Genomic DNA, 26,288 nt, shown 5'->3' on the forward strand with positions numbered 1-26,288 from the left:
TTCGTTGAAACTGGTTGGTTCAAGCCTACATCATGAGGAAAACATGATTGGATTTTATATAAGAATACAAAGAAATTGACATTTTTTGTTTTGTTTTTTTGTAATATATTTTTAAATAGGGGCACAATATGACCAGATGTGATCTAGAAGGGTTAAAAAAAGGCAATTTTCATTTCATCTAGACTTTAAAAAGCTCATTTTGATGGTTTTGCATGTTTTAAAAAGCTCTATACACCGTTTGATTTTGACTATCCCGGGTAAAACATGGGGAAATCTTTGGGGATCAATCCAAAATGGTGGTCCTAGATCAACCATAGAGGAAAACAATATAAAAACAAAACAAAAAACACCCAAACAACAATATCACAGTAAAATAGAGTAAGATCCCAGTTTACCTCCTGTTCATACTGCTGTATCTCCTGTGGGAGATTGCTTCAAGATTGCCGTTATCACACAGTGTTTCAGGGTCTTTATCAAGAGACGACAACCAAGATTTGAAAGCCGTGTTGCAAAAAACCACTGCAGTCAAGTTGTTGTTAAAACCAGAAGACAAATACTAAGAAAACATGGACGCTGTGTGAAGGATGGTTTGTATTTCTTGCATTTCTCACAATAAAAGGTTGACGTTCAGCAGCAACTCTAAAGTGTCAGATGTTAGTTTCCTGCAAGAACTTCAACAATCTCACATCTGATACGCTTTTGAAAATGGTCTGCAATCATAAATTAATGAACGTTGTACTAGTGGTGTGCCTGAATACACAAATAGTGGGTTTTATATGAATATTTATTTCTTACAAATGTTTAAAAAATTATTTGTTGGGGGTGTTCCCCAGAGATAAAGCTGAGCTACTGACACAAGCAAAGTGCTCCCAACGGACTCTCCATAACCTGTTGTTCCCCTTCTCCTTTCCACAAAGTTAGGTTGTAAAAAATAGGCAATAAATGGAAAGTGCAAAGCAATAATTGCCTTTGAAGTTCCTCACTACACATCGCACGGTTTGCTGTCTCTGTGTTATGGATGTATAAATAGGTAGAGGTCTGTCTGCAATGAGGCAATGAGTAAAGTTTTAGCTCAGTAATCAACGCAGTCGTCTATGATCTGGGAGACTCCAGTTCAAGACCCGACGTGGGGACCTCCTTCGTAAGGTAGTTTATTCATGAACACTTATTGTAACACTTTAATTTTCTAAAATTAAAAGCGTCAAAAAAACAAAAACAGGATTTTTAAGCCTCTTTCCACTTTTATTCGAATACAGATACAAATACAAATACTGGGATCTCTGCACATCCCTACATTGTACTTTAACTCCTTTAAACGGTCTTTCCTGTAGATAACTTGATTTAAAACTACCTAAGTCACTGATTCAATGACTCTCTGTCCAGATCAACGGTAACAAGATGACGGCTGCTAACCTGGCGGTGATCTTCGGGCCCAACCTGCTGCAGAGGGAAAGAGGAGACGTGAGTATTCACGCGATGGGGATCGAGGACAGCACGGCGATCATCAGCGTCACTCTGGTGCTCATACAGAACTACAAGAGGCTCTTCACGGTACGACAGAGCACAAGATATTCACACTTATCATCTCATCGGTTTAAATGTTTACCTCAAAACAAGCGTCTATAAACAGCAGGAGAATGAACTAATATCAATGGAGTTACTAGTATTAAACGGTTAGTTCATGCAATTATTATATGTACAAATATTAGGAAATAAATGAGGATAATCTACAAATCTTTTACATTTTTTGTGGACTTTTACAGAACAAATCAAGCAATAATAGGACACGAAAGTGAAAGGGTGTTGTTGTTTTTTTCATTTAAACTTCAAAATACACATTTTAAGACAGAAAGTAAAGCACTTTTAGGTGCACCGTACACACAAACAACTTTACAAAGTTATGTCCTTTAGTCTAAACTGTTAATCTTAAAGTCCACTTCACCAAATCCGGCATTGCTTCACTCACTTTTAGGTATCGTTACGGAGGACGGTAGTTATGATTTCAGAAATACTGAGATCAGAAAGTTCAGACTAGATACCAAAAATACATCTATAAAATATTTTAATTATCATTACAATTGCTCGATTATATTTCTGTAAATATGTAAAGTCTAAATGCAGTTTCAGAGCCAGAAGAAAATGTCTTTTGGGGAAATTTCTTGGTCAAATTTAGATACATTTATTCTAAAAGTACGGAAATCAGCTTATAAAATACTCACCATGTGTTGGGTTTTATAACTTATGAAGTCTAATCTCCCCTCAGGTTACTAAAACCCACAAACACCCAGTAAAGTACAGAGATTATGACCTCAGTGTCTTCTGCTACTTGGTTGAAAAATCTGATTTTTAGTGATATTTCAGCTCCGCATTGATGTGTGTGTGTTCCTCCAGGTATCTGCAGAGCTGCAGCAGGAGGTCCTGATGAGTCTGATCCAGACGGACCCGGATATCATTGACTATCTGCTGCGCAGGAAACTCAGGTAACCATGACAACCACTCAATCAAATCTTAAGAGAATCAAATCTACTGTCTTTAACTGTGGTTAATGTCGATCGTCTCTCTGTGCAGCGGGAGTCATCTGACGGTGGACAGCAGTGAGACGGGGGGTCGTCGGGATACGGGGGCGTCTCTGGACTCGGTCGGGGCCTCCAGCGGAAGTCTGTCTCCGCTGGAACCCCCCTCGCCTCTATTCCCCCCCGATGGCAACGGCGGTGAGGGCAGCCTGACCAGCGAGGTCTTCCTCAACGTGCTCAAACTGAACCAGAGCAGGAAGCGGCAGGAGACGAGATACGGTACAAAACATTTATTAATGTTATATGTCTGTATTTTTTTCTGAGGATTTGGGGACCAGAAGTGTATATTTATTAGACTTTGTGCTTTTAATATACACAGTTAAACTCTATAAAACTTAATAAAAACAATTAAACTCTAATTCTTAGTGAAATATATCTTATAAAACAGCTTTTAGATCATCATGTAGGGAAACTCTGGGACACAAAACTGTTTTTTTTAATCAAGATAATAAGTCAAATGCAAGAGTTGAATTCATTTTTAAAATGATATAACAGGTGTTAATTGCAACATTTTGAGACATTGAGCATCAAATTTGGATGGTGGACGTTGTTCTTCGAGAGTAAAAGGAGCTTTCAGAGGTTTTGTAGAAGAAGTTAAATCAAAAGCAAACAGAGATGCGAGCAGAGAGCAACAACTGTGCGACAGTAAAAGCTGAGAAAAGTCCTAATATTGGAAAAACTGATTCCAACCACTGTAGCTACAATTAGGATTAAAAAACATGATATTTAAAGCTGATCCCAGTGGGGTTTTTTTTTTTTTTACCACCAGGGTTTCCAGAAGTGTAAATCTGGCAGCATAGAGACGGATTTAAAACCATCTAGACATTAATGTTAGGAAATAAAACCTCTATTTTATTGGTCTGTTCCTAATAATTTCCAAAGAAGTTTAATGGAAACAAGTGTGCAATCTGGTACCAATGACAGAGGAAAGTTCTGAGACTGATATTTTTAGGGCTGATTAGGGCTAATTAATTATTATTTTCATTATTGATTAATCTGCCAATTATCTTCTTAGTTAATTAGTTAATCATTCGGTCTATAAAATGTTGGCTAATTGTTTAGATTTAGATATTTAAGTTAATTCAATTGTGTTGAGTTTATAAGTTCTTGATTTTCAGAGGAATTTCCTTGAAAGAAACATTTAATTTACATAAAACTTGTACAACGTTTTATAAAACAGTTAAACTATGAAAAACCCAAATAATTAAAAAGTTTTTCTGACTTTCTTTTTTCCATCTTGTTACCTGTATTTCTAAAATCTTGACTCAAGCAGTAAAATAACGTCTGTAGACGTCACTGCAGACTGATGAGTGGTTTCACTACAGATCATTAAATCATCTTTAAAGTCACTTTCACATGTTAAATGTGTTGAATAAAAACTGAAGATTCTGCTTCTCTTCATCCAAACACATTGACTGAATGTTTCTAAAAGCTTTATAACATGAATCAGACCTCATATGGACTTTTTCAGTGTTGAAATGATAAATGCAGCAACAGCACCACCTAGCTGCAAACATACAACATTGGAGAAGTTGTAACAATAATAATGATAATAATAGTAATAATAATAACATTCAGCACAGTTTTTTAATATTTAGTTTTTTAATATATTTATTTATGAAAGAGTCCTGGCTAAAACGGCTGCAAAGTTGTTTTACAAACACAGAACCAAGAATTACTGGGAAAGTAAATATCACATGAACCTTCTCAAATTTTATCAATTTTCTGCAGCCATATAGATGTTTCATTGTGTTTTATATTTGTTGTTTTTCTCATTTTTAGAAATGTCTAAAAATAGGAGGTAAAAACAATCTCCTGTTGCTTTTCACTGTCTCAATTCTGTATAAATAATTGTTTATTCATTTTCATCTTGCATTGTTTGACTGTAGAGGCTCCTTCAGTTTCTTGTAGTCAGGTATGTAGGAGGAAATGTATAATAGGCAACAGAAGACACTGTCCTTCTACCTGCAATAAACTTTATTAGAAATACAGAGTTTCAGGTAAAACTGAGGTACAAATAACATTTCAGACAGATGTAGTCAACACCTGCTCAAGTGAGGTCTCATCGTCCCACAGTCTGTGAGCATTTAGCCTATTTGAGGCACCTACCAATCTATAATCTATAATGGACAGTAACGACATCAACTTATATACAAACATTGAATAATATAATTAAAGTTAAATCGTCTCATTCATAATTACAATAATGTTAGGCTAAAGGTAAATCTCAGGGTAATATTATCGTAATTTCACTGTTTAGGCTACGACATACATTTACCTCTAAACAGGCCCAAGGTTACCACAATACAACATTTAAATAACTACTTTCAATTATATGTTAGTAGGAATAGAAGTTGGAAAAATTTAAGAAAAAATAAACATGCTGGTCTTACGGCTAATCCATTTAAGTAACAAATACAATAAATTATAACAATTTAACGTTAAACCTTAAAGTGTACAATATATGTTATGCACAGAATATTAAAAAATACATGAAAAATGAACCTTCATGACTTCATTCATAGCTTCAGTAACATCAGAGACTCCATCTGAAGACTGTAGACAGCTGACACGCACCTAAATAATGAACAATTTCCAGATACAGTTGTAGAATATTTCTATGAAATTTCTTTGATTTACATAAATTAACCTGTACGTCATCTTTCTACACAGAGATGTGGTATTTTTATCACCAGAATGGAGGAAAACCTTGTGTTATATGTCCAACCTCAAGCATAAACTGCCCCCAAAAAGAAAATAAGTATCATAAATTTAAGTATTAATAATGACTGATTACTGTTCGAGTTTTTTACTTTTATTACTTTACATTTCCACACATGAACTCAAGCATTTCCTCCACTGTCATTGTCTGAACACAAGCACCTGCATCCCTGGTTTAATTTACAAAGACACCATAAGAATAAAACAAACAAAAATACATTTAAACACCTAAAATTCAGGTTTGAACCTTCTCCTGATGTTGATCCTCCAGGTGAAATCTCTCCAGGTAAATCCATCCGCCACATGCGTCAGTTCCACTCCCACCACAACCTGCTTAGCCTGGCCCAGCCCTCCTGCTCCTCATCCTCCACCTCCAGACTCCACGGTCCGGACCCTGACACCCAGGACCGCAGGGGCCCACTGGGGTCTGCGCTGAGCTTCACGCTGGGCGGCGCCGGCAGCGGCAGCTGCTCCAGTCTGAGTGGCTCCAGCGAGAGCAGCATCTGGGTGAGACAGACGCCGCAGGAGGAGAGCAAGCCGTCACCCGCCGCTAACTTCTGGGACTTCTTCACCGGGAAAGGGTCGAGCTCGGAGACGATGGTATGATAAAGGGCGAGGATGACAAAGATGAACATGAAGAGGAGAGAGAGTGTGTGTGTTGCTGTCAGAGGTCAAAGTTTCAGTTGCTTTTTTTTTATAAAGGTATTAAGATCCAATAATACTAAACATCAACTGTTAAAATTGTATTTCTTGGATCAAATGTGTCGACATGACATCAGATTTAAGAATCCTGAGTTTCCCACCTGAACTTTCAACTTTAAGAAACTTCCTGTTGCAGATTTTCCTGTTGGAATTTGAAATTTCCCACTTTTTTTTGGCATCTCTGGAACACAGCGTGTATATATATGTGTGTGATTGTGAGTGTGTGTGTGTGTGAAGTTGGGACACAGAGAGCAAGAAGAAAAGCGAGAGACGAAGAAGAAAATGTTTTCAAAGACAGTTTGGACTGATGTCGCTCCATCAGAGACACGGACATCAGTAAATGAAGGAAAAGTGACAAAATGAATCTTTGTATGAGATTATCTGGAAGAAGATGCAGTAATAATTGCAATGTACATAATATGTAAATAATGTATTGAGAATTTTACACACACACACCCCTCGTCTACTACCTAGAACTCCTTAACTGTAGCTGCATGAACTCTACTAACACTTTATCTATTCATATACAACCCGTTTCAGTTTCCCTGCAATAAGCTACATCCACTGTAAATCTAATATACAGTTCAACTTAACGCTATTCAACAATTATAACATCATAATGCTGATCAAGTGTTCAATATTGACTGAATAAAGAAGACGTGATGAAATAATCATATACACACAACATAGCTGCGAAACTGTGAGAAAATACAGTTTTCAAACAGGTTAAATATTCTGCTTCTTTTCCTATTTCAGCTCATTTTTACTTAATTTCATCAGTTATTTCAAAATGTCCCTTTTCCGAAGTTTGTTTGTTTGTTTTTATCTATGTTTTAATGCCACTTCCCCATTCAGGCACAGAGACTTTGTGATGAAAATTATGAAATTATGGAAATTGTGGGTAATTTCACAGTTTCATGGTTTGTTTTGTCTGTTAAATGTTCACTTGAGGAAAAAAAGAAATTGCCCTTTTTTTTGAGTTATTGAGATAATTATCTTGGAAATTCTGAGAAATGTTTTCATGAAACATAAAAATTCTGCTGTTTTTCTAAATTAAAGATAGATGAGACAAACACACCAGACTGCCTACAGAGCTGAGAGTTACCATAATTACCCTACTTTAGGCACAACGAAATTTGATTTTGAGGTATCTCATTAATTCAAAAAAACAGGGCAAAATTTTTTTTTTCTCAAGTGAATGCATTACGGTTCCGTAGTATTCATCCAGTTTTACACAAGAAAAAAGCAATGATCAGACAAAAGTCATAAACAAAATTACTATATTGGTCCGAATATAAGATGACCCTCGCTTTTCAAACATGAATATTTGAGCCAAAATGACACAGGAAATAAATGAATAAATGACCATAATTAATTACAAATAAATGTTGAAATGAATACATGTGATTCCTTTTTTTTTTTTTTTTTGGCAAAATTAAGATTTATTTATTTCTAATTAATCATGTTTATTTATTTATTTCCTGTATAACTTTTGGGCCCCTACACCATCCAGTATTACACAATAAAAAAAATAACGGTTATTCAGGCCAATTTGGTAAAATACCTGTAATTTTCTGCAGCAGAGCTTCTTTTTTCGTTAAAGAAAAATGTGCATCTACAATTGCAAACTACAAACTTTGCAACTCCATTTGTGGAGAAAGCTCCAAAAATATTGATCATTTTGTCAACTACTTTTTTCAAGGTCAAGAATTAACTTTCAAGCTCTATCTTGATGTTTATTTTTTTCCTGATTTCCTATCAGGCTCATCATCTCACAATCCCTGATATATCATGTGACCCCTCAGAGAGATCCGCTTGGGAACCACAGATCTAGCTTACATAGAGCATTTCAGTGTGAAACAGTCACTGAAACAACACTGAAATAGTGAAAATCAATACTAACAGCAATGTCATACAAGAGTTACGTCCCTTTAACCACAAGAGGGCAACATTCACCACACCAGCGAACCCTCGTATTGCTTTCCTACCATCTGAGGACTCATATTATCTCGGTCAAGTATGTAGATAAATGTATTAGGTTTGGGAATAGTGCCAAACAACTAGAAGCACTACTGTACAGATGTTTGTTTCTGGCCTCTTTTGTAGTAGAAGTCAATGTTTCTATTGTTGTACAGAGATTTTCCTACTTCCTAACGTTGCATTTCTTCACCAAAAACACAGAAATTGTACAGAGTCGATCCTTCACCTCAGCAGGTGAAGTTAAAAGTCTCATCATTTCTTTTGGATTCCTTGTAGAACAAAAAAAAAACCCCAACAAAAACAACCTATATTTTGTCTTTTTGTGAGTGATGCTTTTTCTATATTGCTGTAAAAACCTGCAGTGGAATCCATCAAGATGTGTTAAATGTACCACCTGCTGTACCTGCAGAAAATTAAATGTCAAACTGCCTCTTTTGTGTGTCGTTGCTTATTGTGTAATCTGCCGGGAGAGAGAAGAGAGACAAAGAGCGGGGAAATAAAAGACTCTTTTAAGGGTTTTCAGGGAGTTTTTGGTTGTACTTTTGGCAGCGCAGCAAGCATCTGAATGTGAGTCAGAAGACAAAAACGCCCTCTGGGAGAAGATGATCTCACAGAAAATACGCAGGCAGAAAACTCTCTCTTTTCAACTTCCAGTGTCTTCCATTTAGATCTGTTTTCAATATTATGATTGCAGCTATTTGTCTTCCCCTGTTGGGACATAAAATACAGTAAAAAAAATACACAATCATACTTACAGTCTACAAAATGAAATCTGCCTTTAAATATATTTTACAGTACTTACCTTTCAGCGGGAAACTTCTGTTCAGTTGCAGGATCGGATTTCATCCACCGGTAAGTAAATCTCCGTTAACTTCATCACAGATTATGTTGTTAGTGTGGACTTGAGTTGTGAGCAGCGCAACCAAAAGACTGATTTTTAGTTCTCAGATTGTTTCATTTAAAGGATTTTAGAAGCCTTGAAGAGCTACAAGTATCAAAGCATTTTACAAATCCCAAAAATAACCATAATTTTGTGTAAAAAAAATGTATTTTTCTGTCTTATGCCTCAGATTTATCTTGAGATCTTGAGACTTTAAGCTTCCATATTTGTTTAATGTTTAATACATTTTCAGCTGGTTGAAGATAAAGATACAATTCTCTAGCATTGTTCATTATTTTGTGAAATTACATGTAATTTAGTGGGTAAAAAATACTTACATTTAACTGTGAATAAATGTGATAGTCAGTCTCAGTTTCATACTAATGCAATAAACTACTGTATAACACTTCTGTACATTATATGTAATGATGTTAACTGCACTGTTTTGGCAGGTATGATGGATGGCACGGGAAATTTCTGGTGTGGATACAAAACAAATAGAAGGTAAAAAAAATGTTTTTGTATTCAGAGTCTTCACCCGCACCTCGTCTGCAGAATTTTTCAGCTGGTAGAGCAGCTTTTCTTTATTTATGTTGCATTGTGGGACAACAGTGTGCATTGAAACTGCAAAAAAAGAGCAACTTTTAAGTATTTTTAGTTCTCGTATTTATAGTTTGAAAACTCAAAACTCTGAAACAATATGCTAAAGTGAGAACATCTTTTTCCAATATGCTTAAATATGTTAAAGGATGAAAATGCAAGATGCAATATAAAATTAAACAAGAGAATTTTACGTCAGTCAACCACATCAGTGAAAACTACAACATCCTCTTTTGCTTGTGCCAGCTTGCTATTTAACGGACGACTGTTCGACAATAACTCACTCAGTATTTAAAGAGAGCATGGACCACTGTTATGTGTAACAGCATGAGTTCAATGAGACAAATTCAGTAAATACTGACTAATGTTATTTTGCATCACCTACAATTTACTATAGATTATATTGGCTGATAAGATCACTGAAGCTCCTCTGCTTCAGATGATGGAAACTGCCGATTGGAGCCATTACGGGGGAAAAGATTATTATTTAAAATCATGTAAAATGCTAATCAAATTTCAAATATTTTTGCAGAAATCTTCAACTTATTAGTCACTAATCGATTTGTTGATTGACAGAAAATTAATCAGCAGCTAATTTGATAATCAACTAATCGTTTCAGTCAGTTTTCAAGCAAAAGTGGCAAAACATTTTTATGGTTCTAGCTTCTCAAATGTAAAAAAAGAGAAAAACTTACAGTGTATTACAGTATAACAGACTTATTTCTTTGGGTTTTGGACTCTTACTTGTGCAAAACATGACATTTTGATGACGGCATTTTTCATAATTTCCTGATGTTTTATAGACCCAATGATTATCTAGAAAATAATGTAATATAATAGTATATATACACAGCAAAAAAATGGATAATCTGCCCACCCATATAGTCCTAAAAATGTAAATATGAACATGTGCAGGCATAAAAAGAGACGAGACAAAGACCAGATCCAGATCATTCCATCATTGAAACCAGCTTGTGTTTTATTTCAAATAGTTTGGACACTATCAGAACCAGCCGTCATTCCCAAACTTCACTGCATCTACATGTATTCAAGAATGAACTTCAGACAGCAGGATGAGCAGCAGCAGCCCCACAAATACAAAAAAAACACAAGAGACGGATTAAATTTTTCATTTTGATTGGTTAATCTCTTTTTGGCTGTCAAATTGTGCAATTTATGACCAATTAAGTCTTCAGAAAGGACTTAAGCACCTTGAGTTTTTTTTTTTTTTTTTCACCACAGTCTGCAACAAAACAAGATTTTTTCTGTTTTCTACGTTCTCCATAACTAAATATTCTATGCAAATCAACGCCAAAACACAAACTTACTTTCTTACAGTTCGAATTCTGCTTCACAAAACTGCTAAAATATGAACAAATCAAGGAGCTTAAGTATTTTCTGAATAACCAACAGTTGTGTTTTTGCGTCTGCGAGGCTGCTGCCACTTTGCACACAAGTACAATATCGGAGTGTTAATGACACATTCAGTCACTCTTCGCCCGTCACATAACGGGTTCAAAACATTTACATTCTTGGTGAGTCTGTAAAGGGGGGAGTGATGTGGACGACCGGAGCCCTGAAGGGACATTTTCAGAGAATAGGACTTAAATTGTTAAAGGAAAAATCCACCAATAGTTATACTTCTACTGGCTGTCAGTTTGTGTTATTTAAAGTTATTTTTGTACAGAATATGGTGCTTCATCTGCTCCTGGTTGCAATTTCCTACATTTCCCATAATGCCTTTCTACAAACACTATGAAAAAGGGTTTGAATTTAATGCTTTTGATCAAATGCTGAACATATAGGAGCTTACTAAGTATCTTGATGTTGAACTTTCGTCTGTTACTGTAGTTGTAAGAAAAAAATCAGACTCTCTGGTCTGTTTTCAGCAACTTTTGGTGTAGAAACTGATCCGCCTGCATCTTTATTTGCATTAGATTAGAGAACATGGACATAAAAAATTGAGGCTGTAGAAAGAAGCTCTCACTATTTGCTGATGTTTACTGCTGATATTTTAGAGACTTTTTTATCCAAATATCAACAGCAAACACCCTCAAGACTCTTAAAAAAAAAAATCACAATGTTGACATCAGGATTAATTTGTACTTTGTGAGTCGAGTCCACATTGTGTTTGGAGTAGTGAGTATTACAAGTACCAAGACTTAACACCCAGTATTAGGTTAGATTAGTAGACTTTTCTTATTATTTGATCAGATATTATCTAAGCTGCATAATAATTTTGTTACATTTATACTGCATTTTATGTAGGTTTTATTTGAGTTCCTTTAATTTAGTTTTTGGATTTTAAACATATTTGTAGAAGAAACAGCAAAGTAAAATATGGAGCCCAACCAATAATGGATATTTATGGTTTGTACCAATATCGATATTTAAGAGTTATAGAGATATCAATACATCAGGTTTCTTTCTACAGAAAAACATGTTTGATAAGAATCTCTTGGTGACCGAGTAAGTATTATAAGAATTGACGGGAACATTTTACAGTTGATAAATGAATTCGTCAATGCTTTCTAGTGGACAAATTATGTAATAATGACAAACATGTGTTTTATAATGGAACAGGGAGTGAAAACTTTAACAGTTTCCAAGTTGGAAATTCCAAAACAAATTTTTATGTCAACATTGAAATATACTTTTCTATGTTTTGCTGAATTTTAGCTTTCTGTTGGTGCTCGTCAACATTGCGATTATCAGCACGTCACTGTAAATAGTCTTGAGGTGTGGCCGTCTACATTTGATCAGTTATTCAAACTAAAATCAAACATTAAAACTATAAAACAGGCTGAGAGACAAAAAGAAAAACACCATCTGTTGATTGTTTTTTTTAATCCTTCATGTACTTAAAAGTGGATTTTTCCTTTAACACAGTGATACACAGGACAGTTTTTGGTCAGTTACTTTCTGCACAGCAGTTTCTGGCAAAGGGAACTTCTAGTTTTTCATCAAAGTATCTTAATGAAATCAGACAAAGCTAATTTACTTTGGGCTGTTTGGTTTAAACTGCCTGTGAAACCGGTTGGGTGGGGCTTGTTACTTTAAGCACCAGGCATAATGATTTACTAGCAGAATTAAAATACTTTTTGAGACATAACGCCCACTAACATTTTTGATCTAGGTCTGCTGATTATTTCAAGCAAGCAATTATTTATATTCCAATAATAATATCTGTATTTATGTACACATCAACATCTCTCATCACATACTCCCAAAATTAAACCAAAAATAAATCCTCAAATATCCAGAGCTGCCTACACAACAATGGTAGACTAGTGAAATTAGTAAAATATATCAAAAACAAGTGAAACATCTAAGAAAAATGAGTTAACATAAACATTCATAATAATAATAATATTAATAGTATTTAAATTAAAAAAAAGAGCCTTGTTTCAACACGGGTTTCCAAAGCTTTGTCTAGCCAATAATTTCAACCAACAAGTTCCAGTTTTGGGGAGTGACATCGTTTCCGTGAAACTGCATTTCATCAAAAACAACAGAATCATAACCAGCTTAATCTGTGGACTTTTATCCTCCAAATGATGCACTTTTTGTGCTTGTTTTTGTTCATTTACACTTTGAATAAATGTAAATTTTTCTTAGAAAGCTTAAAAGGATCAGTGTGTAAGATTTAAGGGGATCAAATGGCAGAAATTGAATATTCGTAAGTATGTTTTAATCAGTGTTTAATCACCTGAAAATAAGAATCAGGGTGTTTTTGTTAGCTTAGAATGAGCCCTTTATATCTACATAGGGAGCAGGTCCTCTTCCATGGAGGCCGCCATGTTGTACCGCCATGTTTCTACAGTAGCCCAGAACTAACAAACCAAACTTCTCCTACACGCTTGGAAGAGGAGGGTTAAGGGGAGGTGTACTCAGTTGGCTGCAATCTGCAACCTCACCACTAGATGTCACTAAATCCTACACACTGGTCCTTTAAAATGTAAACCCATCATTTGGTCCATATGAAAACAAGTCCACAGAAACTGTCGGTGCTTCGATAGAACTGTGTCTCAAATCATTTCGCAAATCATAAACTACCTTTTTTCCTGACAATCAAAAATTGCAGAACTGAAGGAAACAAAGTGGATCGACCCCCAAAACAGATTTGACGTCGCGTAAAACACATCTTCCTTTCGTGTTGATTAGGTCAGTTTAAGAGCAGCACGGACAGGAGAAGGAAATAGTGTTGACTTTGAAGCCTCGACCCGGTGAATGAATCGAAACATTTGGGAAACGTCGTCTGAAGTCGCTCCCTCTCCTTCTGTCATTTACAATCATTCGGCTGAACGACATGTTCATGAACTCGACCACAAATGCCTACGATCGCAATAAACATCTAACCCCAACTGCTACATAACAACTTAGAAGAGTTTATGAGTGGTTGGGTTTACTGACAGTGATTTAGCATGACCTAACCCTGATCCAGGACCGTCATACTTTGCTTTATTACCCTGACCATGAAAGGTCTCTTTCATTACAGTCTAAACCGGCAAACCATGTTAAATCAAACACGGTATGATCAGCGCTACCACTGGTGGCCGGAGACCTTTCTCGGTCAGAGTAAATCATGTTGTTTTTCCTCTCACCTTATCAGTTGCCAGAGTTCATACTTTTCACTTCCCGTAACAAATTTTATGAGCTATTCCTTGACTGAAATGTTGCAACAAAACCATGATATCTATTGAAAGCAGTAAAATTCTGTCTCCAATTACCATAAACCGCTGTGGGGTTTTATTGGCGTCTGATAAGCCTTCAAATTCAAACTGGACTTCCTGGATCTTATTTCATTGTCTCACTGTTGAAACATCGAGGAGGAGAACTTTTGCACATCTGCAAATAGACAGGTGTCTATCGGAGATGACCACAATGAGCCGACAATAACAGGACAAAGAACTCCTGCACACTGTCTTCTGTGCTTGCAATTAGAGGAGATTTATTGGGAACAATGTTTCGGTACACAGACCTTCATCAGGTTATTAGGAAATAATAACCATCATCAGGTTTTTTCCTAATAACCCGATGAAGGTCTGTGTACCGAGACATTGTTCCCAATAAATCTCCTCTAATTGCAAGCACAGATGACAGTAAAGAAATACTTTTTTGGGGGGTTGAACGCCCACTACCACCAAGCCGTATCCGAACTGGATCAGGGCTACAAATCACCCTGACCTCCGTTATTCTAAATAAAAGACGAAGCATGTAGGCGTTTTGTATTTTGTGACGAATGATTGGTTAATAAAAAGTGCTTTTCTTGTCTTAGCAGGAGAGAGAGAGAGCTACTTCAGAGTATCGAGACGCACCCAAATCCAAATGGTGTTTACAGGTCAAGCAGCAGCAGCCCTATTTTTATTTTACTGTACATTTTAACATTCAGATAATACTTGACCCACTGCCAGGGCCACTCATCTACTGTAGGATATAAACACCTTTTAAAGGCCGCAGAGAGCATGTTTCCATTCACTTTCCATCTGCTGCAGCTCCGTTACGAGGCATGACAGGGACAGAGCTTGTTAATTTGAGACGGGATTCGAGCCCCACATGTTCGTAGATTATTCCTCAAACTCCACACGGATCGTTTATCGAACTATCCAGGAGTGACGTTACACTGGCAGTGTAGAACATAAAAAAAAAAAAAAATACTAAACCAAGAATCCTATATTTGGTTTCTTTGTGCGTTTTAACAAAAACAATGGAGGTGAAAGAGAAGGCTGTTGCCGATCAGCAGGCTTGAGTTACGGAGTTAAAAGGCTTTTAAAATGGCTCCTGTTTCTCCTCGCCTCAGCACAATTAAAACCTATTTGTGAGCGTTAATTACACCGTTAATTTCTGACATTTTATAGACAAAAGAACCAATGTTGTTGCCACATTGGAGACATTTAACTTCTTGACTTGAAGATCGTGACTGTTAAGGCCAACGAAGTCACAATTTACTAAAATGTACATATTTATTTGTATTTCTGATATGCTTGCTACTAATTTGTTTTTTAACTGTTAATTATTGATATTTCATGTAATGGATTTATTTTTTCCAGCTTCAAAATGTCAGAATGTTAGGATATAAACACTTCCTGGAAGTTTTTTTACGTTGTTAGAACATCAGTATAAAGTTTATAAAGAAACCTGCAATTTCTCACACTGGTTAAGGTGGAAACTACAAATGTGTGACATTTTTATTTACAACAATTATATAGAATTTGATCCATTTACTAGAACTTTCTTGTTTTAGCACTAATTTTTTTATTAATTCAGCATGATGTGATGTGAATAGTGTATTACATAATTTCAGAAATTTGCAGATTTTTTAGAAAAGCGGCGTTACTGCCAGATGTTTGACATAATCCTTTAATTTCACCACTAATAGGATGAATTAAGTTCAAATAGCTAGTAGCTGCAGCCCTCGAGGTGGTAACAAACGATCATTACGGACTAATCAGTTATTTTCATGTTTGAATCTGTTAATTTTTCTGTCTATAAGACATCAGAAAGCAGTAAATATGTCCATCACAGTATCCTAGAGCACGAGGTGAGGTCTTAAAAAACAAAAATATTCAATTCACTATCATGTACGACTAAGAAAAGCAACAAATTCTCATATTTGAGAACCTGGAGACATCAAATATTTGTTTTTGCTTGAAAAAAATGTTGATAAATGGTTGCAGATATCAATTAATCTACTTAAATTCTTGCGAATTAAATTAGATTTTAAAAGATACTGAGGAGAGGAAAGCCATTTTAAACTGCTGAGACAAACATGTTATCAGAACAACAGTGGTGACAGTCTTACTGCATTAAAATATACCAAACAGACTCGTTCCACATCCGTTAGCATCGCTCAGCATTACTGAGGGCAGCAATTTAAGATTTCTGGAGTGAAAAACATGTTATGTAAAAAGGTCTGACTGCCTGCCAGAGCTGCAGCTGCACTAGAAACACTTAAGCCAGAGTCAAAATTTGTCAGAGTGTGATTGGTGGCTGATATTATGAGTGTACTGAAATAGCTGCAGCGAGATGTGTGTGTGTGTGTGTGTGTGTGTGTGTGTGTGTGTGTGCGCGTATCGGAGGTGTTAAAGTTTCCTGAAATAATGAGGAAAAAAAAAGACACTAAAAGAAACATTCAGATGGGCCTGTATGTAGTGTGACAGTTCGGATGTCTGACAAAAAAAAGGAAAGAAAACATATATTTCTCTCCCTCTATGTGTGTGTGTGTCACTTTAAAAAAAATGATACAAATGTGCATATTCTGGCTTTTTTTTAAAAAAGTCAAAAATGTTAAAACAAACTTTTGAAAGCAATCTGCAAAGGCAACTGTGCTCGCTGTCCAAACCACGAAAAAAAAAAAAAGTTAGCTTATGCTGTTTAACATTGAAATACCTGACAACCCTTCGTTCAATGTCTTCCCTTATTGAGTTTTTTTGTTTTTTTACCCCACTGTGGCACCAAACATGACCTGTAATGGCACGACACACCAGTGACGTTCTCACCAGCCGCTTTCGCTGCGTAACCAGCTACATTTAAACAAGAACAGGGTTGTTGGCGATCTGTAAGGCTCATTCTTTTCAGTTTTTACCCTAAAAGAACCTCCAGATATCTGGGTTTAACTGATTTTTACCAATATTTTATGTTTCTGATCATCAAAAAGTTGTGTTTTCTGCTTCAGGATGCAGATTACCGCATTTAAGAGTAAAACACACTCATAGAATGCACCTTGTAGTAGAAAATTAAGAGAAAAATAGGGAAAAATGCAAATGAGCTGCTGAAATAAACTTTTAAAAATACATAAAAAACAATATTGGTTAAATTACAGATACTGTAAACTGTATTTCAGGTAAAATTAGACTTTCACCCAGCTTTTTTTTTTTCAAATTTTCCCTTGTTTTTCTTTAATATTTGAAATTAAAAACAATAAAGTCCCCAATAGTCTTTGTAAAAACTGAAAATAATTAGCTTTACTCATCTGTCAAAGCCGAATTTAACCGATTCAACACTTTTCTCTAAAAGTGGCTGGTTTTTCATTTCCCGCCTCGCCAATAACACTTGTTAGCACCACTTCATGGCAACCCACCGTATGATACAAACACTGCAAACTAGCAACTGCGTCGCCGCGCCGCTCTGCGCTCCGAACACGTTTCAAAAACTTTTCTTTTCGTTAAAAAGGTAGTGTCAGTAGTTTTGTTGTGACAGGTGGGACATCTATCAAAGCTGTCAGGTATTAGTTTCTCCGCTAGAGAATGTTTCGGGGGGGAGGAAGGGGGAGGGGGGGGGGGTGGGGGTGTTTAAAGTGATCGCATGGTACCTGTGTGTTAGCATATAAGCTAAGGAAACCCTTACGGTCACTGTGGAAAGCTAATTTTAGCACGGTATAATATACACACACACACACACACACAAAAAAAAAGGCTAAAGAAGTGTGATGACACCGGTGGTTACTCATGACGAGGAATATTACGATCCTCCATCACGGACGTTCATCCGAAAAAACAGTTGATTGGTTAAATCTGCATCATCTGCACGGTCTCAAACTGCTTTTTTCCCTCCAAAAAAATGAACCGCTGTGCACGCGGCGATGTCAGCCTCTTGGATTGGCGTTACTCGGGTCGTCCCAGCTGATGCCACAGTGCAAAGCGCGCCGAGTATGACGGAATCAGCCGTTTTTAAAAAAAAAAAAAAAAAAAAAAAAAGTTTAAGTCTAAGGTGCTTTGTTGCAGTGTGGGCTCAGAGGATCGTAACGGTCATAATCCAGGAGGCTGCCATGCGACCTTGCACACGTCTCAACCGATCCGCGTGACGCTCCAGTGCAAAGCTCCGCCTACAGGGAATAAAGCCTGGATACTTATGTGAGCGTACTGGGCGGAGCCGGTGGCTGCCGTAAGCCCCTCCCCCTTCTGTTGAGTGACAGTTCGTTGGGGATTTTTACCACTGGCTGGCTCAGTCTCTGGACTGGTAGAACAGGATGTATCCTGACTCAGAGTTCTTGGAAATGTCCGAAGTCAGACCGTAGAACTCCTCGATCGCCTGCGCGTCAATTTTCTGCAAGGAAACAAAACGAGACAGAAGTTGGACTTGAGACATGTGAAGGTTTCCCAGTGAAATTGCTTTTCTTGACAGTTCGATGTGCTTCAGTGACTAGTTCAACATTTTGGGGAATACGTTTATTTGCCATCTTGGCATAGAAGCGCAGACATCAGTGGTATCAATTTACTTTACTCTCTGAAAGGGAAAGCTACTCCCCCCAAAACTATTTCTTGAAGCTAGAATTTAGTACATATTTCTGTCCAGGAACATGAAATAGTTTCTCTTTTATTCTTCATGCAGATACAAGAAAAAAAATCACACACATTCAGCACATCCTGTAAAGCAACAAAAGCCAAGAACATTCTGCCTCAAATATTTTTGTGTCTATTCATGTTAAATCATTCTGAATTCCTCAATTTGACAAGGAAAAAAAAAAAAGCATATTTTATCACAATAAAAACCTACAAGATAACCTTCCAAAGTGGCACAAAAGTAGAGATGATATTATAAATTTGCAACCTGTTTTTTGCTGTTTCTCCCCCCTCCTCCTCTCCCTATTCACAGAGCAAACTGACAGACGACAAATGTTTGTCATGCGTCAGGGAGCCAAGAAAGATTTACCACAATTCAACATCGCTTTGGTATTTTTTTTTTTTTTGTGTGACTGGGTTTTGAGAGACAACATTCTTCGACAAACCACAGCTGTTATTTCTGTAGTCATTTGTTATTCTTAAGTACATATCTGCAAAACATTACTACCTCTCCTGGCATGAAAATAAATATATTTTTTTTCTATAATCTCGGTAAACCTGTGTATAAAGTTGACCTGAAGACATGACTGAGGTCTGAGTTAGCAACACATAAATAAAATCCTTCCTTTCAGTTCACTGGCGCTCTGTTCAGCTGAACTTTAGTTGTGTAACTGTTTCACGGAGGCTTCTCTTTCTCATTTCGCTACCAAATCTCCCCTTTAAAAAAAAAAAAAATCAAGTGTTGATGTTGTTGTTGACAAGTAGGTGGTGAATATCTTGAGACTCTGCCCTGACAACTGTTTCTTATTTGGTGTAGGAGTTTTATCCAAAGAGGGAGAGGGAGAGAGAGAGAGAGAGAGAGATGAGAGGGGCTGAACACACAAACCACAAAAACAATACTTTTAGAGTGGCGGTGAAAGAGAACTGGCTCACAACTTTAGAAAAATGAAGTGGTTTCAGTTCCAGGTGGAAAGATCCAAAACAGAAGAGATAAAAAAAAAATAAAAAAAAAAGAGAAGGAAGATATAATTTATAAGAAAGAGAGTAAGAGACAGAATACAAAAGCAAGCCAGTAAATCTCAAAACCATAAAAAAAAAAAAAAAGTGATAAGTTAAGAATTTCTGCTCTGCAAACTCAGCGGAATCTTCCGAAACTCGGCCAGTTTCTGGTCTGCCGGACCAGATGTTAGCGAGGAACCTCCTTCCCATCATAGTGGAAAAACACACTGGTGGTGGGATCGGTTTTAAACATCAGTCCTTGATGACTGTGACTGAGCAGCGGTTTCCTCTGTATTCAAAACAGCGGGGGTGACTTTTTCCCGCTTGCCCGAGAGATTTAAAAAGAAAAATAAACTATTTTCATTTGGGTTCCCGAAGAAGTGTAAAGAAATACCTCTAATGTATAGATTTGATGTTTTAATTGGGGGAAAACTAGAATCATCACTGAGCTGGAACCGTATTTGAGTCAGAAAGGAAGACTGACGTATTTTCCTGTATAAAATATTTAGTTTATATGAAGAACGTGCTATAGAGAGACCACACCAGCAGCTTTGAATGTTTTAGCCCATCTGCTACATCTCACTTTTACGTAACTAACAGGGTGCCAGCCTGCGACCGTTTATTCAAAGTGTGCAAGCTCAAATTTCACGTGGTCGCATTTATGTGGGTGCATCTTAACGAGGATGCGGCTGCAGTGGCGGTCTGACAGGAACGAGGGGTGAGGAGAGCGAAGAGACAGACACAGTTGTCAGCAGCGACACATTGGTGAGAACAGCAGGCGCTTGACACGGTGACCCGCCGGAAGAAGCAGCAGCAGGTTCAGCGCAAGTTGGACGCAGACTAACAAAACACCGGCGGCACGAGCGACCAGCAGGGCGAAGAGGAGGAGGAGGAGGATGAGGAGGAGGAACCTGCACCATTGCTCGTCCTCCCCCCCACCGCCGCTGCCTCCTCTGTTTATCTCACACACTGAAAAAATGGTCACATATGCAACCACTTTAGTCGCAGTGTTGAGGCCTGTGTACCAAGAAAAAAAAGTGTGCTAGTGTGACCAAGTGACAAACTTGTTGGCACCAGTGCTACCAGTGTAAAAGTTGGTCTGGAGCCCTGACTGACCATTTTGTCAAACATGCAGATGAGTTTTAGACTTTTAAATGTGTTTTTCTGCTCAAAACAATCATTAGTTTTCAATAATTACTATTTACAGACTCATGTGGAAGAGTTGTGGAATAAATATTCATTTTCTCAAAGTAACTATTCATTATCATTATTACAGAGCAGTTAAATTACACTATGACATAATGTAATATTTACAAAAATGGATGCAGACGTGACGTGCAATGGAAAGGATTATATAACTGTAGTCTAGCCGTAAAAAAAACAAAAAAAAACAAATTTAAAATCCGTGTGTATTAACAAACGTCAGCTCTCAGGATTTAAAGAGCGACAACTTGTGAAAACATTGTTTTAGTACTTTTAGAGGCGACAGTAGAGTAGTGGGACTGTTAAAGTCATGTAAAGAATATAAATGGCATTAATGGTTCAAGACAGGGCTGCAAATATTGATTATTTTAAATACCGATTAATCAGTCGATTATTTTCTCAATTAATTGTTTAGTTGATGAAAAGCAGTCAAAAAATTGTGAAAAAAATGGCGTCCACAATCTCTCGGAGCCCGCGGTGATGTCCTCAAGCTTGTTTTGTCTGACTGATGCTTCGTAATTTTAAGATATTTAATTTACTGTATAGCAACATAGATGACAAAGAAAAACAGCAAATCGTCTCGTTTGAAAAGCTGGAGCCGATGAATGTTTGAAAATCAATCATCAAAATAGTCGCCTAATCATTTTGTTCCAATCGATTAATCGTTGCAGCTTTAGTTCAAATTTAAATTGATGCACGTTATTGTACGAAAGTCTCAGACCATTAATTTCAAATAAAAGTGATTTGTTTCCTTTAGACTTTAAAAAACTGATGTAATTCACTTTGTAGATGCTGTTAAATTACTCCATGATATTTGGGGAAAGCTTTACTTTAAAAGGTTTATAATTTTCTAATAAGTCCTATGTAATTTAATACAAATTATAAGTAAAATACAGAAACTTCCAATTAATTGTTAGCAGACAGACACTAGTCGGTGCAAAGCAGGTCAGTCAAACATGCAAAAATTCGTCTACAAATACAATTCAACATAAATGGAGACTAAAGTTTCAAATAATACATTCTTTTAAAAAAAATCACTTGGGTTTATGGAGCAATTTTCTTTTTTAATAAATTCCTAATTTGCTGGTAATTAGCATCAAATTATATAGTTATACTTCTTTGGGAATTTTCAGTGAAATACTTGGAAATTACTCACCCTAAAATAAAATAAAGTATTTCCAATACTTGTTTGGAGTATTTACATCATCAGACTGAGAAAGAAAAATTAATTTGTCATTTCTTTTAACCTTTACTTCGTCTTCTCATTGTTCATTAGTTTTTGAACATAAAACCAGCCGGACACTTTTTGAACAAGCCACTAAAAAGCTAAAAAAGCGCTGACGTGAAACAAAAAACATTTACACAGCTATGAAAACCTTGTTAGTACATTCGTGTCTATAATACAGACTGAACCTCAACAAGTCCTGGAAGGTTTAACCATTATGACTGCACAGTCCGTTAACTGCTGATAGCTTGATTGCTGTGGCATGCCGTACTTTCTGGCTCGGAGGAAAGAAAAATAACAAACTGAAAGGTTACTTGGCTGCGGCTCAGACACAGCAGCATGCCGAGGTTTTGGACAAGTTCTGCGGTGGTGAACTGCCAATGACTAAAAAGCTACATCATGCTTTTGGCTCACACTATATACTAGTGATGATGTACTTGTTGATTGCAGGGTGGGAGATGCTGGTTAATTCCCCCCCCGCCCCCGCCCCACGTGTGGATTGGTAAATCATCATTACGCAAACAGTTACATCTTTGACTGCTGACATGTCGGCTACCAGCGTGGATGGAAGCATGCTGGGAGGGGAGCTGGGAAACCATTCAACAAGGGTGGTGGGGGGGCGGGGAGGGGGGGGCTGAGCGCTATCACACATGCTAGAAGGATGTCAGACTGCCATGTTTTCCCCTTGTCGCAACATCAGAGAGGAAAGCAGATGGTTTTATAGTGAATTAGACACTGCAGAGGAGGAGGAACAGCAGGCCGGTAATTTAATAAAAAAAAAAAAAAAAACTAAAATATTTTAATTCTATTTGAGCACCAGTGTTTTGTGAAAAACTTGGTTATTCCCACATTCCACGTCAGTATCACCTGCTTGCAGACTATAAATATTAAAAGAAGAGGAATGAGGGGCTGGAGCAGACAGAGCTGACATCTGTCATATTTCTTATTTTCGTTACACAATGTGCCGTCTCTTTCTTCCAGGTCTTCCTTATCTTAAAAAAAAAAAAAAACCTTAAAGGTGCAGTGTGTAGAATTTAGTGGCGTCTAGCAGAACGGAATATAATTGTAAGTATGTTTTAATTAGTGAATTATCACCTGATAATAGGAATTGTTGCCCTTTATATCTACAGGAGTGGGTCTTCTTCTTTGGTGGTATTCTGTTGGTTGCAATCCACAACCTCGCCACTAGATGCCACTAAATCCTACACATTGGTCCTTTAAAATTGCATAACTGGGATGAAAAATGCTTCAATTAAAAAAAAAAAAAATCAAAAGTAAGTACATGGTGAATATGAGAAGAAGCCTTCAGGCTAAATCCTGCGTTCTTAATCTAAAGCAGATGTCCACTTTTGTCTTCTTTTTCCTCCTATTATCTCCTTCATGGTTATTTCCATTCACTCTTCTTCTCTTTCTCTAATAGCACGCTGATCACTAAACCTTATTTTAACTCCTCATTATTTAGAGGAGGTTGAGGTATGTAGGTCGGCCTGTCATACGAACTCCAGGCACAACATTTGGAGCGCCAGGATCTTCTACCCGGAGTCTGGAAGGATAGCTACTTGAAATTCCTGTCTGGTTAAGAGGAGATGGGGAAACTTCTAAATGAGACTGTGAGGAAAGGAGACTAAGAGGAGATTTTAATCTCAGTCGTCGTTTGGTCGGATGTTTGCTTAAAAGTTTTTACTCGTAGATATTTCACAGTACACCTGTTTCAGCCTCTTTGCACTGGTTTGTTTCATAATTATTTTTAAAATGTTATCGCTGAAGCCTTTTCTGTCTGTATTACTTTTTGAATTTTATATAACATTTTTAACATATTGTATAACTTGATAACCTTGAGTTTAGCTGAGTCTTTGTTCAATTTGTTTCTGTCTTTTTAAAGCCGATTTTATTCAGTTTTTAACATTTTTGTTGCCTGTTACTTTTGTTTTTCTCTTGTTAAGGACTCAAACTTTGGTTCATAAATCGTTTATTACAGGAATTTCATTTGCAGGTGCGAATGTGTAAAAAAAATAAAAGTGAAAGAAATAACAAAAAGAGGTTTCAACGGCTCAAGGTGTCGTTATTTTTTCATTTCTTTTCAGACTTTTACAACCATTTGAAGACTTGACATCATCAAATCAATAAACTACTTTTTTTTTTTTTCCTGCTTGTAAATCTTGATTTTATGGGACTGGTTGTTCCTTTTGCAACAGCGAGGATGAGTTGCAGCAGAAAAGGATAAAGCATAAATATTACACCACTGAAAAAGTTTTTACCGAGCAGTTTTACTCTTTTCTACGTAAGGACCAGATGATGTGCAGCATCTTATCTTTGTATATTGAAAAAAAATAAAGGTTTACCGACTGATGATGTGACAGAAGTGGATACAAGATCATTTCATACCATAATGCCTTTAAAATGGGCAGTTTTTTAATGACTGTATTCAAAATTTGAGGCATCCATTTAACCGCCAAATGGAATAAATGACTATTTTTTTAAACAAATACTAAAAAAAACCTAAAGAAGACATAAGAAAACCTTCCTCACCTCTACAATGTCGTCATCAAACAGCAGCCAGAAGCCGTGGCTCTTGACAATGGTGATGTAGTGGCCACGGTTAGGACCACTGACGAGCAGAGACAAAAGGAAACACATTGTGAAAAATAACACATGCGAGGCATTTCATACACGTCTAATGGTGTTAAACGGTTTTTCTTTTATTCCCAAGCAAGAATATAATCGTCTGTTATTACTGTGTCAAAGCCAACGAAGTGAACATTAAATAAATGCTCCAAAATTGCAAATAAAACAGCTCAGCACCACTTAAAATTTTTGTGTTTGTGATAAACCGAGTGACCCTTCTTATTGGAGCATGTGGGAATAACATGTTCTCATCTCAACAGACCGCAGCGTGTTAGCCTTTTGTGTCTAAATATGTTTATCCACCTGAGGATTACATCAAACTCATCCGCGAGAGAGAGAGACGAAGACGATCCAGCGGACTAATGACTTGCATATGCTCACTTACACACATATATCAGCTGACGTCAACCTCAAGAGGACTTTCCAGATGCCTGAATCACCTGATTCTAACTGACAGCAACCTTTATTTATATCTGCAACATTTATAGGACCTGTTATCTTTACTTGTATTATCTTTAATGTGAATTTCTGTGGAAGTTTGTTTCGATAAATGAGGTAATAAGCGAATTACATACATCAAAATCTTCTGAAAAGATCTGGTTTAAATATAGTCCTAGTTCAAAGATTAGCTCCTCTGGATTTCCAGCATTATTAGGGCTGCAAATATTGATTCTTTTCATTACCAATTAATCATTTAGTCAGTAAAATATTTTAAAAAATAGCCTTTGATTTGCTTGTTTTGTCCAACCAACAGTCCAGAATCTTAAAGATCCCCTTCAGACATGTTTTAAGAAGTATATAAAATAAAAGGAACCTACCTGCCACAGTGTACAACAACAGCCACCAGGTCGTACATGCGGTCCGGGTTGGTGGCGTCCCCGGACGTGTTGAAGAGGCGGAGCTCCAGGGGGAAGACGACGCGATAGGACAGTTTGGTGTAGCGGTGAAGCTGGTCCATGTATTTAAAACGCTTCAGGTGTAGGGCGAGAATCATCGGCAGCTTCTTTACCCTCATCCTGGCAGAGAAAGAGGGTTTTTTTAATGTGGTTTTAATGGGTGTTTCACAAGCTTTGATGGCATCGATTCATAAAAAAAAACCACTAAGTGATCTGCTGAGTGCCAAAACAAAATTAAACCAAACTGAACTGCATGTGTGTTCAGTTTTTTGTGCTAAATGTGTTTTAAGTTACAAAGACAATTTAAAATTTAAAAGAAAAAGTAAAGAGTGAGGCTTATAGAAAACATTTTAAGGGTAGTAAAAGTCCCAAAACGACAGGCGGCGAGGGTGATTTGTCACTGACAAGACACTCGGAGGGCTAAAAGCTTTCCATGTTGATGCCGTTACTGTTCCAGACCCCCTACCAGGAACAAGAACTGTGTTTTTTAGACGCTTTTTGCTCCTCCTAATTTGGCCGAACCATTGGCTCGTGTGCTCTCACAGCATTCTGCTCAGTGTTAATGTGAGGCGCAGTCGCTGGTGACAGCATGGCCCTTTCAAG

General features: G+C 36.9%; 2 protein-coding genes across 5 annotated transcripts in view; one reads left to right on the top strand and one right to left on the bottom strand.

Moving 5' to 3' along the window:
- The window catches only part of arhgap36 (Rho GTPase activating protein 36), an 80,271-nt gene extending 71,860 nt beyond the window's left edge, over positions 1 to 8,411 (top strand). For 3 of the 4 annotated variants that reach the window (XM_067579233.1, XM_067579235.1, XM_067579237.1), the window contains exons 9-12: positions 1,384 to 1,551; positions 2,392 to 2,480; positions 2,569 to 2,792; positions 5,566 to 8,411. In XM_067579233.1, the coding sequence (XP_067435334.1) occupies positions 1,384 to 1,551; positions 2,392 to 2,480; positions 2,569 to 2,792; positions 5,566 to 5,900 (816 nt within the window). In that variant the 3' untranslated portion in view covers positions 5,901 to 8,411. The remainder of the gene's footprint in view (positions 1 to 1,383; positions 1,552 to 2,391; positions 2,481 to 2,568; positions 2,793 to 5,565) is intronic. The other variant, XM_067579234.1, reaches the window with a different exon arrangement.
- A 2,003-nt stretch (positions 8,412 to 10,414) lies between these two features.
- The window catches only part of usp12b (ubiquitin specific peptidase 12b), a 29,312-nt gene continuing 13,438 nt past the window's right edge, over positions 10,415 to 26,288 (bottom strand). The window contains exons 8-10 of the mRNA XM_067578936.1: positions 25,608 to 25,805; positions 24,694 to 24,772; positions 10,415 to 18,501 (exon numbers count right to left, since the gene is read on the bottom strand). Of these exons, the coding sequence (XP_067435037.1) occupies positions 18,400 to 18,501; positions 24,694 to 24,772; positions 25,608 to 25,805 (379 nt within the window). The 3' untranslated portion in view covers positions 10,415 to 18,399. The remainder of the gene's footprint in view (positions 18,502 to 24,693; positions 24,773 to 25,607; positions 25,806 to 26,288) is intronic.

This window comes from Thunnus thynnus, chromosome 22 (genome assembly GCF_963924715.1).
Source record: "Thunnus thynnus chromosome 22, fThuThy2.1, whole genome shotgun sequence".
Classification (NCBI taxonomy): domain Eukaryota; kingdom Metazoa; phylum Chordata; class Actinopteri; order Scombriformes; family Scombridae; genus Thunnus; species Thunnus thynnus.